General features: G+C 41.0%; 1 protein-coding gene across 2 annotated transcripts; it reads left to right on the forward strand.

Moving 5' to 3' along the window:
* The first annotated feature begins 2,536 nt into the window (after window positions 1-2,536).
* Window positions 2,537-16,044, forward strand: LOC310667853 (thioredoxin-like). 2 transcript variants are annotated; one of them, XM_083420878.1, is made up of 5 exons: window positions 2,537-2,641; window positions 4,340-4,440; window positions 13,791-13,850; window positions 15,607-15,672; window positions 15,918-16,044. In XM_083420878.1, the coding sequence occupies exons 1-5, from the start codon at window positions 2,599-2,601 to the stop codon at window positions 15,978-15,980; spliced, it is 333 nt and encodes a 110-aa protein (XP_083277004.1). In that variant the 5' UTR covers window positions 2,537-2,598; the 3' UTR covers window positions 15,981-16,044. The 2 variants fall into 2 exon arrangements, with proteins under 2 accessions (XP_083277004.1, XP_083277003.1); XM_083420877.1 differs by lacking the exon at window positions 2,537-2,641 and adding an exon at window positions 4,100-4,162 and having other exon boundaries at window positions 4,336-4,440.
* The last annotated feature ends 222 nt before the right edge of the window (window positions 16,045-16,266 follow it).

The raw sequence follows: 16,266 nt of genomic DNA on the forward strand, positions 1-16,266 counted from the left end.
GAGGAGTTGTGATGGTAACCTGAGTGTCCTGTCACCTGGCTGGTTCCCTTCTCCCCTTCCGCATGAGTCATTTCCTGAAGACAAAAGGTAGTCGCAGTTTCCTGCCCCCTGAGGGAAATCTAATCATGCTGAATCCACTCCCATATGCAAGTTCTTTGTGATTTTTGATTGTCTTCTGTCTGGGACCATCAGGGTTGGCATAGCAACTGGGCAGGGCTCCTGTGGGTGTGCTGCTATGCTCAAGGGATTATGGTGGCCTGTATCAAACCTTCCCCATTTTGTAGTCCTTCCTTCATGGAGTAAAATAAAAGTGGAACAGTGCAAATCTGATGTATGGTTGATTTTCTATGAATTTATAACAGAAGTGTAGCGTATGTAGTGTGTGAGTGTGAGTGTGTGTGAAGTCTGTACAAACTGAATGATGGGGGGGGGGGTACCTGCTACAATATCGGACCTTTTAGAATGGCAGATCCCAACAACCAACAAAGGCCGGTTTACCATATGAAGAGGGCCTGAACTATAATGAACTATAATGCTCATTATACTGTATGTAGAATAGGTACCCAGACAATTCTTGGTTAGATTGCCACTATACTGTAATTGTTGTGACTGAGAAGATCTGTTTCAGGGTGCCAAATTTTGGCTTTGCAAAGGCCGCCATATTATGAAAGAGTAACACCAAGTAAACTGGCAAAAATGGATAAATCTATGTTGGAAATGTAAAGAGACAGAAGGTTATTTTTATCATTTGTGGTGGTCTTGTAGTAAGACTAAAGCTTGCTGGGAAATGATATATAATGAATTGAAAAGGATGTTCAAAATAACTTTTACAAAAAAAAATCTAGAAGGTTTTCTTTTGGGAATTATATATAAATTGTATAGAAATGTATTTATGTTTGCTACTACTGCAGCAAGAATGTTACTTGCCCCACAATGGATAGAAGAAGAAATCCCAGTAAAGGAAGAATGGATACAAAAATTTATGGACTATGCAGAAATGGTGAAACTTAATGGAAGAATAAGAAATCAAGATAACAAACTTTTAATAAAAGAATGGAAATGGTTTATTGAATGTTTATAGATAAATAGATAAAAGCATTAGCAGGATTATTGTAATTACCTGCAGTTTTATAAGAGTATATATTTATAGTAGATAACTAAATCAGCAAGTTAAGTGAATTGGATATGCAGAAGATAAATTTAAGGAACCGCAGAAAGAGGGGGAAGAAAGTCAAATTTTGAAATGATAAATGGATTGTAAAACGAATGAAATGTATAAATTTGAAAAGTATAAATAAACAAATAACATATTATGAAAGAGTGCCAAAGTCTGCCCCGATAGTTGGGAAGGGGAGTTACTTGAAATTGGGCGAAGGAAGAGGCTCTCTACTTGTATTAAGGTTCGTCTGCCTAATTTCACGCAAGCAGGAAAAAGTGCCAAGTTATGAGGGAATTTCTGAAACGGAAAATCGGAGCCTCAGCAAGCCACCTGCACGTGATATACACTGCAACCTAGCAAACACCTCTGTAAGCCATGAGGCAAGTATAACATTTGAACCTCGTTTCCTATAAAGCCATAACTGTTGATGGAGTCAAGAATCAGTAAGGATTAAGAACAAGGCCTCAACAGCATAAACCTCAGCAAATCTCTCCCCACAAAATGTGTTCAATTAAACAGGGCTTTTAACCCCAGAGTGAATGCCCCCAGTGTCAGATTTACATATAAGCTAAACAAGCTATAGATTAGGGCCCCACTCTCTTGCCCCCCCCCAAAAAAAAATTAAAGAAAAAAAACCTGGATGTACATTTCCAAAATATAAGATAAAAAACAAATAAAATAAAACCTACATACAGCAGCAGTGTTTTGTGTTGTGTAGGCTCCTATGATGTAAGTCATGGGCCCCGCCTGCTAGCCTGCTCCCTAAAATGTCACGGGTTTGCTCATTTCTATATATAGGGTGCCTACATTCTGCATGGACTGGTTGCATGGCAACATGTGCAAATGGCTTTAGATACCTATTGGGTCAATAAATTGCCATATAGCATATAGTCAACACAAAAAACAGCAACAATTTGTTGTTGACAAAGGACAGCTGTACATATACAGTGGTACCTCGGGTTACATACGCTTCAGGTTACATATGCTTCAGGTTACAGACTCCGCTAACCCAGAAATATTACCTCAGGTTAAGAACTTTGCTTCAGGATGAGAACAGAAATCGTGCTCCGACGGCGCGGAGGCAGCAGGAGGCCCCGTTAGCTAAAGTGGTACTTCAGGTTAAGAACAGTTTCAGGTTAAGAACAGACCCGAGATACTTAACCCAAGGTACCACTGAAAGGGCCCCATTACCTTCAGTAGCTTAGGGCCTCATCAAACCAAAATCCGGCCCTGAATGCAACCCGCTCCAGGCCTTCCCCAGTGACAGCTAGGAGCCCCTCCATGAAAGCCATGAGAAGTAATTGTGTAGCTGAATATTGAGAGGGTTTGAGCTGGCACACTTCTCTATGTCATAAAAGCATCCTGGCAACCTGATCTGACTTTGAATCACTTGCTGATGATAAAAATTGTGGGGGAGAAAATAGCTTGAAGAGGACCTAATGGAGGAATCTGCGGTGCTACCGAATATACGCAATCGGGCAAGTGTTTGAATTCATGCTACTATAGAATTAGCTTGACGTCTCATTGAAATCCAAGTAGATAACTGGAAGACATTCAGCCAAAGCTGGCCAAATCTGCAGAAATTGATGAATAAGCCTTTTTTTCCCCCTCACTCCCCCACCCTCACCCCCTTTCTGGACACGGTGGTGGGTGAAACAGAATTATGCCTTTTAGCCATTTGCAAAGATGGTCATGATGTCAGATTGCTCAGTGCCTTGTAAACTGCTGAGCCTAGGGTTGCCATACGCCCAGAATTTCCCTGACATATCCAAAATACTGCAGCTGCAAGCAGTGTCCAGGCAAGAATCGCTGAAATGTCAGGAAAAATCCAGGCGTATGGCAGCCCGTGTCTTCTTTACAATTTTGCAAAACAAAACAAAAAATACTCTGTCCGAATTTTCACTTTTTGAAATATGGCAACCCTAGCTGAGCCTGTATCTTTAGAGCTCAACAGGCAATCATAGCCATGTCTTCTCAAAAGCAAATTCCCCTTGAGTTCCGTGAAGCTTCCTGCGAGAAAAGTGGCTATAGGTTGCAGCCCTGATTCTTAGTCACTTAGCACGTCATCATAAGCAAGAAGTAAGTTTTTAAGAAAAGAAAGAAAAAAGAAAAGAATCACAATTTATCATTTTAAAATGTATTGGGTCTTGCTTTTGGTCCAATCATGACCGAGCAGTTTTGCAGAAACTCAACTCTGGTTTTGGGTGAATTTTCTCCTGTATTGGGGCAACTTGGCAAAACAGTTCTCTTCATCTGTGTGCTTTAATTTGACATCTAATTCTTCTTTCTCTTTGACCATGGGTATTGGCCTAGGTTACAGCCGGACAAACCTGTTTTTTGAGCATTCATTCTGATTCACTGGCGTAATATTTGTGAGGAAGTTAGATGACACCATCTAATTGCTGAGCATTCATTTTGATTTGCTGTTGAGGTGGTTATACAAAGTTACCCCACACTTTTCAGCACATTTACCCCTCACTTTCCTTATCACAAAAAGTTGCAGTTGCACAAGGGCACCAAATCAGCTGTAGGTGCACAGCCTGAGTTTGCCGATGTGTGATTTAATCCTGACCCAAAATAGCCCCTTATCTATGATCCAGTGCTGACTCAGTCTTTACAAATAGCGAAGTGATTATCGTATAGTCTTGGTTGAAGGAACAGTAAACAAAATAAAAAGTTGTACAACAGAAAATATCTGTGATAAAAGGCATAGTTTGGGGGTGATAAAAAATCATCCTCTTAAGAAACACGGAGATCAAATATCTGGGTGTATTTGTCACTCCTGCTATTTTAGGGGAAGGGAGCCATTTTCAGCTCAAGAGGTCATGAGGAACATTTGGGGGGATTGAATGCCAGTGGAGAGGGGGCCCACCGACAAAAATGTGCAGCTGGTTATTTAAAGTCAGAGGTTTCCACACAAAAACACCCTTTCCACACTGGCAAGTAAGGAGAATTATGTCAGTTCAAGGTCACATCCCAGCCAGGCTAAAATCACCTGAGGAGGTCGTAGAGTGGGACCAGTCGGGTGGAAGAGGTATGGCCCTAGAGAGAGTCCTGAGGGCCAGATAAGAGAGCCCTAGAGGGTTACGGTCAGTCCCTGGTCCAGAGGTTCCCCCCTTCTTGTGCTATGTGATTGGCTCATCTGCTGACTGCCTGTGCCCTTGCTTTCCAAACAGAAAGAATTCAACGATCTACTAAAGAATGCAGGACCCAAACTGGTGGTTGTTGACTTTTCAGCAAAATGGTGCGGGCCTTGCAAAATGATCCGTCCTTTGGTTCACGTAAGTAAGTCTCGTGTTGCCGTCATGGGCCCTTCCGCGGTGCAAGGAGAAAATGTGGTTCCGTTGCTGTCCTGATTTTGCTTTGCAACTGGGCCGATTCTCCCTTGGAATCGTTGAAGGCTGTCTTGCACCAGCTCACATCTGTCTAAGTTGGTGCTCTCCAGGGTCGCTGGTGCCTAAGTTCTTTCACATCACCTCTTACCTGTTTCATTTTAGCACTGGAGATGACAGGGATTGAATCTGGAATCTTCTTCTACCAGTGAGCTACGGTCCTTTGCTAACTTCTATACCTCAACATGCTTCCCATGTTGTCTCCATGTTGCTTCCTTCAAACCTCTCCTCAGAACACACCTTTCCTATGAAGTCTTTGGCTTATCTCTGAATCCTCAGCCCCAAACAAACAAAGAATTAGTTCCTCATATTCATCCCTTGCCAACCTTGCCTCAACCTCTTATCGTTCCATCTATTGTTTCATTCTCTTCACCTCTCAGACTTTACACTGTGCGCTTCTTGGGAGAGAGATTTCACCAGAACCTGCCATAGCCACTTCTCCTTGCTTCTCTCACAGCAATAGTGCTTATTTAAATCCTGCCATGAAGTTGATGTTCTTTCTTTGTTTCTGCAAATATATTATAAAAGGTTCCCACTCTTTTTCAAAGTCACAGGTGTCCTTTTCTTGTACCCTGTTTTGCCAGTTCTGAATAATTCATCAATTTCTCTTGCCATTGTTCTTTTGTTGGAATTTCTCCAGTCTTCCAGTTTTGTGCTATCAGAATTCTCTCCGTCGTAGTAGCATACATAATGTCCTCTTCTCTTTCAGCAGATCTTGACCTAAAATATCTAACAGGAAGGCTTCTGGTTGTTTAACAAATGTTATTTTAAACATTTTCTTCAATTCATTGTATATCATTTGTTATTGCTTACTCTTTCAAGCAGAGGACTACCTTGGCACCAGGAAGACCTCTCATTGGGTGATGAGATACCTACAGGCACTCAAGGGATAATAACGAAGTCAGAAATATAGGCATCTGATATTGTGAAGCAGCCAAATTGCAGTTTAGGTGGAGAGCAAGATGCTAATGTGTCTTCCCGGGAAAGTTCTAGAGATTGCAACAAAGGGCTTTTAGCAAAGCACTTAAAAAGTGAAGGGAGATATGGCGTTTGCTTGTTAATGAATCAAAGTCAAAGGTCCTTGGGTGATTCTGCTGAATGATTTAAAAGGCAGCTTCCAGAGAAGCATTGTCAGTAAGTCAGCCAAACGTTGCTGCACATCTTCCTGGCCAAAGCTGTCAGTTAAAGGATGCAAACAGTGCCGGCTCATTCCATAGATCCCCAAGTCATTGAAAAGGCTGCCAAAACCCTCTTCAAACACAGACTCCTCAGATGTCCCTATTTTCCAGGGACAGTCCCAGATTTACAGTCCCAGTTTCTGATTTGATCCCAGAATGTCCTGCATTTCCTTAAGATGTCCCTATTTTCATCGGAGAAATGTTGGAGGATACGGTAGGATGTCCTGATTTTCTTTGGAGAAATGATGGAGGGTATGGAATTATCTGACCCCCGAGCCATCTCAAAGCAGCCCTGTATAGGTGGAGTTTTTTCTTAATGCTTAATGTTTTATTATGTTTTTATATATGTTGGAAGCCACCCAGAGTGGCTGGGGCAACCCAATCAGATGGGCTCGGTATAAACATATGAGAAAGTGGATAACTCACTGCTGGAAGTGAAGCTACAGGGAACCAGGCAGAGGGCCTTCTTGGTAGTGGCACCCTCCTTGTGGAATGCCCTCCCCTCAGATGTCAAGGAGATAAAGAACACAACTTTTAGAAGACATCTGAAGGCAGCCCTGTATCAGGAAGTTTCTGTTTGACGTCTTATTATGTTTTTGTATGTGCTGGAAGCTGCCCAGAGTGGCTGAGACAAGCCAACCAGATGGGCTAATAATAATAATAATAATAATAATAATAATAATACAGTCGGACATCTCTATTTCCATCCCAGAAATGTTGGTGGGCATGTAAACACCAACAATACAAGTCTAGCGTAAAGACTGGGGGTGCAAGCACATGTTATCTGTGACATAGAGCTGCCACTTTAAAGCGATAACTTTGTGTCGAGATATTGTGCTTCCCTCACCCGCCCACCCCTTACAATATAGGATCCCTTACACCCATGTTGTGGGAACATCATGTTCTGATGTTTCCCCCAACCCACCAGAGCAAATTTAGGGGGCACAAGGGGCACACAAAGGGATGAGAGGGAAGGAGTTGTGTCGCCTGCAACAGTGCAGTTGAATTCTGCCATTTGTTTTTTGTTTCAGTGCCTTCTGCACTATTAAAAGTCACAGGAGCCCTGATCTCTTTTGCAAGATTCTGACACAAAGAGATATTCCAGAACTTATCACTTTGCCCCTGAGCCAGTGAGAGAGAGGGATCAAAACCATCTTAGTCAACTTCCACTCACAAGGTCATGCGGTGGTGGAATGTCAGCTGCGCTCGGGAAAGAGAATTTCATTATAGAATAACCTACAAATGATGCCTGTCCCCTCCATGTGAAGAATTACGAATTGTCTGCCTCTTGTTTTCACTCATGCTCACTGTTTGGCTCAAGTGTCTGTCTCCCTGTAAGTGCCATCCCATCCGTTCTCATTTGTTGCTTGGCAATGCTCTTAATCAAGCAAACACTAATAATGAAGGGTTTGAATTAAAATCTGTTGCCATAAAAAAAAATGTGAATGACAAAAATAACAGATTGCCAAATCACAGGAATTGATGGAGACGGCTCAACTGACTAGTAAACTCAGAGGAAACTCAAAGCAAAAATTTGCGGAAAAATGGGATGGTTCTAGAAGATATGTTCAAAAATACAATAATAGTTTTGACTCCATGCTAGCATTTGAGTGATAAAAGAACTAAAAGGAGATGGACAACAATTAAGGATTTATTATGTTTTCAGAATGTATTAGAAAAATTATATAGAAAGGTTTATTGTTTTGTGTACATTCAAATGTAAGATAAAATATATGCAAAGGGACTTGACTGGAAGTCAAAGTTGAAGAAAAGATTTTGGAAGATAAAAGGGGAAAAAATATTTACTTTCATTATTATCATTTTGTGTGTGGGTGTGAGTGTGTGGGTGTTTGCACATATGTGTGTTGTGGTATGCAATGTTTGGGAGGAAATAAGATGGTAAATAACAAATAACAAACTAAATATTGATGTATGTGATTTTTATTTCTTAATTATATTTAGTGGTAATATGGCTGTATTGTTTTTTGTAACATAAGATCATTCAATAAAAATTATTTTTTTAAAAAAAATGTGAACGACAAGACTTCATCTGTTTCAGACCTCATAACTTCACAGTATATGAAGTTGTCACCAGATGCATAGGATAAAAGGACTTCTGTGATGTAGATTAAAAGAGGTGGCAATGCAAAGGTAACACATATTCCAGATATGTGGGACTACTTCCTGGGCAAAGGAAACCTGAAAGCTCTTCTAATGTTCCTGGGCTCCTACTTCCATCAGTCCTTGCCACCATGCTCAGTGGTCAGGGGTGAATGGGAGTTGCTGTTATTGCGTCTCCAGTCTGGGCTCAACTTATGAGCTCTCTAGGGTGCTCTTGAACCCTGAACTCTTGCCTTGCATTGACCTACTTTGCTTCTTTGCTTTGTTCTGCTTGCTCAAAGTGGAACCTTTGCATTCAGTTCAGAAACCCTCTACTGCCAAGGCTGTCCGTCGTGTACAACTGGGAAATGTGGACTAGGGCTTTGGGTGGCCAGGTGAAGAAGAGGACAAGGCTTCTGCACCTTTAGTAGATGTATAGATCTGAAGGAGGTTCAGAAGATGTAGGTGAAGGCTGCAGTGGTAATCATAGGGCTTCGTTTGAGAGCGGAGGTTTTCAAGTTGTATTCTGAGGAACTCACATTCACCGGAAAGCTCATGCCAAAATGAAACTCTTACCTGTAAAGCTGTCACAAGATTCTTTGTTCTATTCGCCCGAAAGGCTCCCCAGATGCAGTCCAGTCAAGGTTAGTCACTCGTGACTTAAGCCTTGTTGAAGTCAGTGTGGCTTGCCATCAAGTAAATATAGCTAGGATTGGGCTGAATCTGATTCATGTCACCAACCATAAAACCCAAGGGCCTTTCCAATGAAAGCCATGAAGAGTCTTGTGGCATTCCAAAAAAATGAATTCCAAAGCAAGTGTTGTCATTAAGAAGTTCATTTGAAATCAATGTGGCTTACTCCTTCCAAGTAAACATGATTAAGAATGAGCTGTGTCCCATTCCACTCAGCAGCTCTTGATACCATCAGCCAAGATACCTCCAGCCATGGGAGCCTTCTGGAGGGTACCATTTTCCAACTGGACTTAGTTGGGAATAATTTTCTGGATGGTGTCTATTGAGTGGATGGCCCTGTGAGAAAAGGAGATCACTGAGATTTACAGAGGCAGAGGACCTGGCTCATTTCAAAATCAATTTCTGGTTAGTTAATTAGGCACATTGAGTCACTTGGGCTTCAAATGATTGCATTGGATCAAGGAGTGTCCCCAGACAATTAACTTGCCTCTTCAGGATGAGCGCAACTCTATCCAAAAAAAGGCCATTGCCCAATTCCCACATATGAACTCTGGTCCACCAACAGCATCTCCATCTTCTCAGGAATCAGCTTGTTTTGACACCTCACCACCTCCAGACAAAGGTCCAGAATCTGTCCAGCCATACCTGGTTCAGATGATGTACAGACAGAGCAGAAAGTTATCAGTCTGTCGACAATACTGAGCCCCAAACTCTCAGATGACTCAACCTAGGGGCTTCATGTAGATGCCAACTTTCTTTTTTTATATATATATTTTATAAAATATTTATTAGGGTTTAACAAATACAGAGAAAAGAAAAGCGAACAATAAAAGGTCACAAAACTTCAAAAGTAGATAAAAAAGAAAAAAATACAGTAAACAAAAAAAAACAGTTACATCAAAACACTAAAAAAAAGCAAAAAACAAGAACATTTAAAAAGCAAGAACATTTAAAAAAGAAAAAAAAACACCAATATTTTAATATCCTTAATTTTCATTTGCTTATTTCCTTGACTTCCTCACACCTCCTTTTTTGTATTCTAGTTGTTTCAGCAAGTCCTTTCCCTCTTTCTCAAATTTAGTTCCATAATTTATCTTTTTTTTAAAAAAAAATAATATTTTATTTTCCACATTCAATAAACAAAAAAAGAACAAATCGACAAACACATCAAAAGGGAAAAAGCAAAAGAAAAACAATACATACATTGTACAAAGACAAAAAGAAAAATGAAAACAGTAAGAATAAAAGAATTGAAAACAAATATTGTATCATTGTATTCTTCAGCATTAACTTAGGTCTGCGACTTCCCCATGCCTTCCCACTCTGTATTCTAGGTCTTATATTCTGGTAGTAAACTCTTTCCCTCTGGCGTATCTTTGGTTCAGATTAATATTATTGTCTTATTTATCCTTACATTTCCCTATGTCTTATTAAATATACTTTCTTTAACATTGTCATTTTTATAATAACATTCTTTTACATTCAATCTGATAACCTCAAACGTTCGTAATTTTATAATGCTTCTGTAAATAGTCTTTAAATTTCCTCCAATCTTCCTTCACCATCTCTTCTCCCTGGTCTCTGATTCTGCCAGTCATTTCTGCAAGTTCCATATAGTCGATGAGCTTCATTTGCCATTCTTCCAGCGTGGGTAGATCTTGCGTCTTCCAGTATTGCGCGATGAGTATTCTTGCTGCTGTTGTAGCGTACATAAAAAAAGTTCTGTCCTTCACTTGAACCTGTTGGTTTACCATACCCAGGAGAAAGGCTTCTGGGGTCTTTCTAAATGTGTATTTAAATATTTTTTTCAATTCATTATAAATCATTTCCCAGAAAACCTTAATCCTTGGGCACGTCCACCAAAGGTGAAAAAAGGTACCTTCTGCTTCTTTACATTTCCAGCATTTGTTATCAGGCATATGATACATTTTTGCAAGCTTGACTGGTGTCATGTACCACCTATATATCATTTTCATTATGTTCTCTCTTAAGGCATTACATGCCGTAAACTTTATTCCAGTGGTCCACAACCTTTCCCAGTCAGCGAACATTATGTTATGGCCAACGTCTTGAGCCCATTTAATCATAGCCGATTTCACTTCCTCATCCTGTGTGTTCCATTTCAGCAGCAAATTATACATTCTAGACAATATTTTTGTTTTAGGTTCTAATAGTTCTGTTTCCAATTTTGATTTTTCCACCTGGAAGCCAATTTTTCTGTCCATTTTAAATACCTCCATTATTTGATAATAATGAAGCCAATCTCGGACTTTACTTTTTAGTTTGTCAAAACTCTGCAATTTCAGTTTGTCACCATCCTGTTCTAAGATCTCCCAATACTTCGGCCAATTTGCCTCCATATTGAGTCTCTTTACTGCCTTAGCTTCCATTGGAGACAACCACCTTGGGGTTTTGTTTTCCAAAAGATCTTTGTATCTGATCCAGACATTGAACAGTGCTTTTCTAACAATGTGAATTTTGAACATTCTATGCACTTTAACTTTATCATACCATAGATATGCATGCCAGCCAAATGCATTATTAAACCCTTCTAAATCCAATATGTCTGTGTTTTCAAGAAGTAGCCATTCCTTCAACCAGCAGAAAGCTGCTGCTTCATAATAGAGTTTTAGGTCTGGCAGGGCAAAGCCCCCTCTTTCTTTAACGTCTGTTAATATTTTAAATTTTATCCTTGGCTTTTTGCCCTGCCAGACAAATTTAGATAGATCTTTTTGCCACTTCTTGAAACAATCAGTTTTATCAATAATCTGCAGTGTCTGAAACAAAAATAGCATTCTTGGAAATACATTCATCTTAATTACAGCAATACGCCCCAGTAGTGAGAGTTTCAAGCTAGACCACGTATCTAGATCCTTTTTTATCTCCGTCCAGCATTTCTCATAGTTGTCTTTAAATAAGTTCCCATTTTTTGCTGTCATAGTTATTCCCAAATATTTAACTTTCTTCACTACTGTTAAACCTGTTTCTTTCTGAAACCTTTCATTTTCAATTTCTGTCAGATTTTTTGTCAAAACCTTAGTTTTTGTTTTATTTAATTTAAAGCCTGCCAATTGGCCAAATTCTTGAATCAGTTCTAAAACTTTTTTTCCACTAGATTCTGGCTCCTGCAACGTCAAAACCAGGTCATCTGCAAAGGCTCTTAATTTATATTGTTTGGCTCCGACCTGTAGATGCCAACTTTCTTGGGCGCATGAAACTAACCATAATTACCTTGAATTTCTGCTTAATCTGCAAGAAAGAAGGGCATTTTCGCTGGCCAGGTTTAATTCAAATCCATCAAACCTCCTTTGGGGAAGGTTTTCAGGCAGGGTGGAAGGAGAAAGAACTTGCCCATGTGAAGACCACCTGGTGGAAACCCTTACACATATGGTTCTCAGTTGTAAACTATATGCTAATTTCTGCCAGCAATTTCAAGATCAACTCTGTATCCCCAAATGGAAACCAGAGTCGGAGGTCATACATTTTCTATTACTGGGGAATGATCAAGAGCTCACCAAGTTAGTGGCTAAATATCTCTATTTGGTTTTTTGTCGTTGAAATACACTGCAGATGTATGATCTCCCTGGAGACCTAGAGATGTGACGATAGACTGCTCTGCCTCCTTTCTTTTAGCAAATGTTTTGTGCCACTGGGGAAGTGGTAATTCTGTACTGATTTGTTTTGAATGTTGTATGTGATGCCAATAAAAGGTTTGATGATCATCATGTAGATGCCTACCAGCATAGCAGACAAGAGGGAACCATGTGGGGACCCCATAGCACAGCTGCCAGGAAGCTGAGCAGAAGTCCCTCAGTGCCATTTTCTGCAAGCAGTCCTGCGGGTAGGAGTCAACCACTGTGCCTCTGAGTCTCCACCTGCAGAGCCTCTTCAGAAGGATACCATTGCCGATGGCCTCAAGCGCAGCTGAGTGTGCACTTCCCTAGGTTCTCTTATGATACAGGTCCTCAACCAGGGGGACTAAGGCTGTTTAAGTGCCAGACTGAGGCCTTTAGCCAGGCTGAAACGGGCGGAGATCAGAGGTGGGCAGTGTGCCTTCAAGGGGGCTTTGCTCAGGGGAAGCAGTTTGGATTGAATCCAAACCGCTTCCTCCAAATGGAGAAGGCAAACTCCCTCAACTGCCCTAGGATTATTTGTGTGGCCATTCCAGGGGGCCTCTCTGTCACCGCTAATTAGAAAGCCCACCTTGCCAAGGAACCTTAAGCTCCCAGTTGTCCCATACCTGTCCTCCACCTGATGTCACAAAGATCCAGCCTCTTCCCAGCCTCAGTTGATTCAGATGGCATTGAGATAGAGCAGAGTGTAATCAGCCTGTTGACCATACTGAGCTCCAAGCTCCTGGTGTCACATCTGACATCAGGTGTGAGGTTCTTGGAGGTGTCAGTTTGTGCTGTAGCCTGATGCGTTTGCACAGCAATGGGGAAAGAGAGGATTGTCCCAGCTTCCTAGACTGCCCTTCTTGTTCTGATCTGTGCTGATATCCCTTCGGTGTTAGCCTGATACTCTTAGGGTTACTCGTTCCCTACTTCCCTTCCTTCTTCATGCCTTCCTCTCAAGAGCAGACGTATTTTGGACCTCTCTTCTCTCAAGATGCAAGAGCAAGCAAGTCTTGTTGCATTTCCACCTCCATCAGATAGAATTAGGGATCTCTCCTATAAAACATGTCGCGTTCCCCAACTCTGGCCTAGATAGTCCCCTTCTTCCATGCATGCCTGAAGCTGTTCACCCTAATACTTCCTCAACTCTTCAGTTTCTCTCTCAAATATAGGTGGTACAATTTTATACGAGGGCCTCCTGGCCTTCTGGCGGTTCCCTCACTGTGAGAAGCCAAGTTACAGGGAACCAGGCAGAGGGCCTTCTCGGTGGTGGCACCCGCCCTGTGGAATGCCCTCCCACCAGATGTCAAAGAGAACAACAACTACCAGACATTTAGAAGGCATCTGAAGGCAGCCCTGTTTAGGGAAGCTTTTAATGTTTGATGTATTATAGTATTTTAATATTTTTTTGGAAGCCGCCCAGAGTGGCTGGGGAAGCCTAGCCAGATGGGCGGGGTATAAATAATAAATTATTATTATTATTATTATTATACAGCAGATATAGGAGGTGCCTTACATATATATATATGATATCAATGTGGAATTATCTCTCAAACTGAAGGGCTTTTGAGCTAAAAAAATGTAGTGGTGTTTTCAGGCCAGAATATTCCTCTGTGCCTGCTAACTAATAGATTTGTTTAATTTTGTTCTGTAGGAGTTGGCTGTTCGGTATGCAAATGTGCTATTCTGCATTGTTGATGTGGACTTGGCAGAGGTAAGCTACTAAAATCAGATGACGTCGATAATTTCTGTTAGAGTGTACTGTAACTACAAAGCAAGACTTTCTAGATCAGGCCAGGGGTTTATTTAGTCCAGTATTGTTTTCAACAGGAGACTTTAAAACAGGGGTGGATAACCTTTTTCTGCAATAAAGGCTCCCCTTTGGCAGGGGGTATGTAATCATTTTCATAATTAAAACCCCCAACACAACAACTATGTGACTTTTTTTTTTACTGATGGATGACAGCTTTATACCCCTAGTTATCATTAGACCACTTACACTTAGAAACTTAGCTGTAAAGGACAGAAGGCAGGAAAATTAAACAAATAAGACTGGGGAATGAAATGCCAACCTTAATTATTTTGCTCTCTCTTTTTTTTTTCAAGCATGTATGGAGAAGCATAAATGCAGTTTTGAAATCTCTGAGCAGGAATAAAGTTACAATTGTCCATCTATATAGCCTACCATTGTATCTCAGACTCAAAAAGATACCAAACTGCCTATTTCCACCGATGTGCAGGCTTTCAGCAGCTGTTCAAATGATCCCCCCCCCCCAAAAAAAGTGTGCATTCATAGATCATGTCAAGTCTGGTTTGGCCCTTAGACTGTAAGCTCTCTGGGGCAGGAATTTGTTTCTCTCTCTCTTATACAGTGGTGCCTTGGTTTAAGAACAGCTTAGTTTGTGAACAACATGGATTAAGAACGCTGCAAACCCGGAAGTAGGTGTTTTGGTTTGTGAACTTTGCCTTGGAATAAGAACATGTTCCGCTTCCTGTTGAGTGTGTTCCATTTGTAAATTGAGTCCCCTGCTAATCAGAGGCTTCCAGTTGAGTCTGTCGGCTGTTGAATCCCGAGCACTCACACAACACAGAGGTGATATTTGGAGCTTTTGTCTTTGCTATTTTTTTTGCGTTTTTGTTTGTGTGGCTTTTTCATTTTTTTGGCGGTGACTTGTTGTTCGTTTTATGGACTGACTTGTGACTTGTTTTTGTGACTTCGTTTTTGTGACTTGTTTTTGTGACTATGTGGAATGCAGTTCAGCTACCGGCTGATTGTGTGACTACAGAAATTGATAAAAGCCCCCCATCCAAACAATGACTATCATCAGTGCCCGTAAGAAAATAATAATAATTTTAATTTTCATCATATACAATACTGTCTTATTTATTTTATAGTACGGTACATTGATTATTGCCTTCATTTTATGGATAAAATGGTCTCGTTAGATAGTAAAATTCATGTTAAATTGCTGTTTTAGGGGTTGTTTGTCATCGTCTGGAACGGATTAATCCACTTTCCATTACTTTCTATGAGAAAGCACGCCTTGGTTTAAGAACACTTTGGTTTAAGAACAGACTTCCGGAACAGATTAAGTTCATAAACCGAGGTACCACTGTATTTTGTAAAGTGCAGCTCATATAATAACAGTGGGTGAGGGTGAGAGTTGAGAGAAAAGGATGCTGGTAAGAGTACCAGCCGGGGGAACCAAATGGCATCAAATGGTATCTGAACAATTCGAATGTTTAGCAAGAAGAGTTCCTGTTTCGTTTAGGCAATCTGCTCAGATGCAATACTTCCAAATGGAATATCAAAATTTAGGAAATGTGTGGTGCAGAGCACTGATAGATATGGTATAAAACACCATACTTTGCTTTCTTCGGCATTCTCATTAGAGATACTTACAGAATGTCTAGTGTATTTTAATTAGCTCCTTGACCATATGGCATATTGTTCAACCTCTCATCCCCAGGATGTGGCTGACCTTTGCAATATCGTCGCCATGCCAACATTCCAGTTCTACATGAAAGGAGAAAAGGTATTTGTGGCCTAGAAACACGGTTTAGTGCTCTAAATTCTGGCCGGGGCTGCCCCTAATCTGCCAGATTCTGCCCTGGAATGAGCCATTCTGGGAAGGGGGCTACCAAAGAAATCCAGTCATGAGTCACCTAATCTCTGACCGGGAGGAGATGGGTGGCGAATCCCTGTGGGACCCGTTGCTTCTCCCAAATTCCTGGAGCTTCGATTGCTTTCATTTATTTATTTATTTTATTTCGGTCCTAGATTTTTGAAATCACCGGAGCTCGTCCCCAAAAACTGGAAGAGAAGATTAAAGAGTTGATGTGATCCTTGGAGAAAGCTCCCATGTTATCAACACATATGCCGGTAGAATAAAATATCCAAGGGCCCATGGTCGTGTGCTATAGGTGCCCTCTTTCAGTGCAGCTATGTGGAACGGCAGTGGGCCACGGAAAGCAAATATTTAGGATCACATGTGGTGGAAGGACAGCTTTGACGCCTTTGTTGTTCGGTTACTGCATAAAACTGGACTGCAACTGGGTGCCTTCCTGCCCTGTCTGGGGATTGGTAGTGGGACGACAATGAGTGGTCAGAGGGAGAAGAGGGTGTTAGA

The sequence above is a fragment of the Podarcis tiliguerta genome (genome assembly GCF_965153285.1).
Source record: "Podarcis tiliguerta genome assembly, chromosome: 17".
Taxonomy (NCBI): Eukaryota; Metazoa; Chordata; class Lepidosauria; order Squamata; family Lacertidae; genus Podarcis; species Podarcis tiliguerta.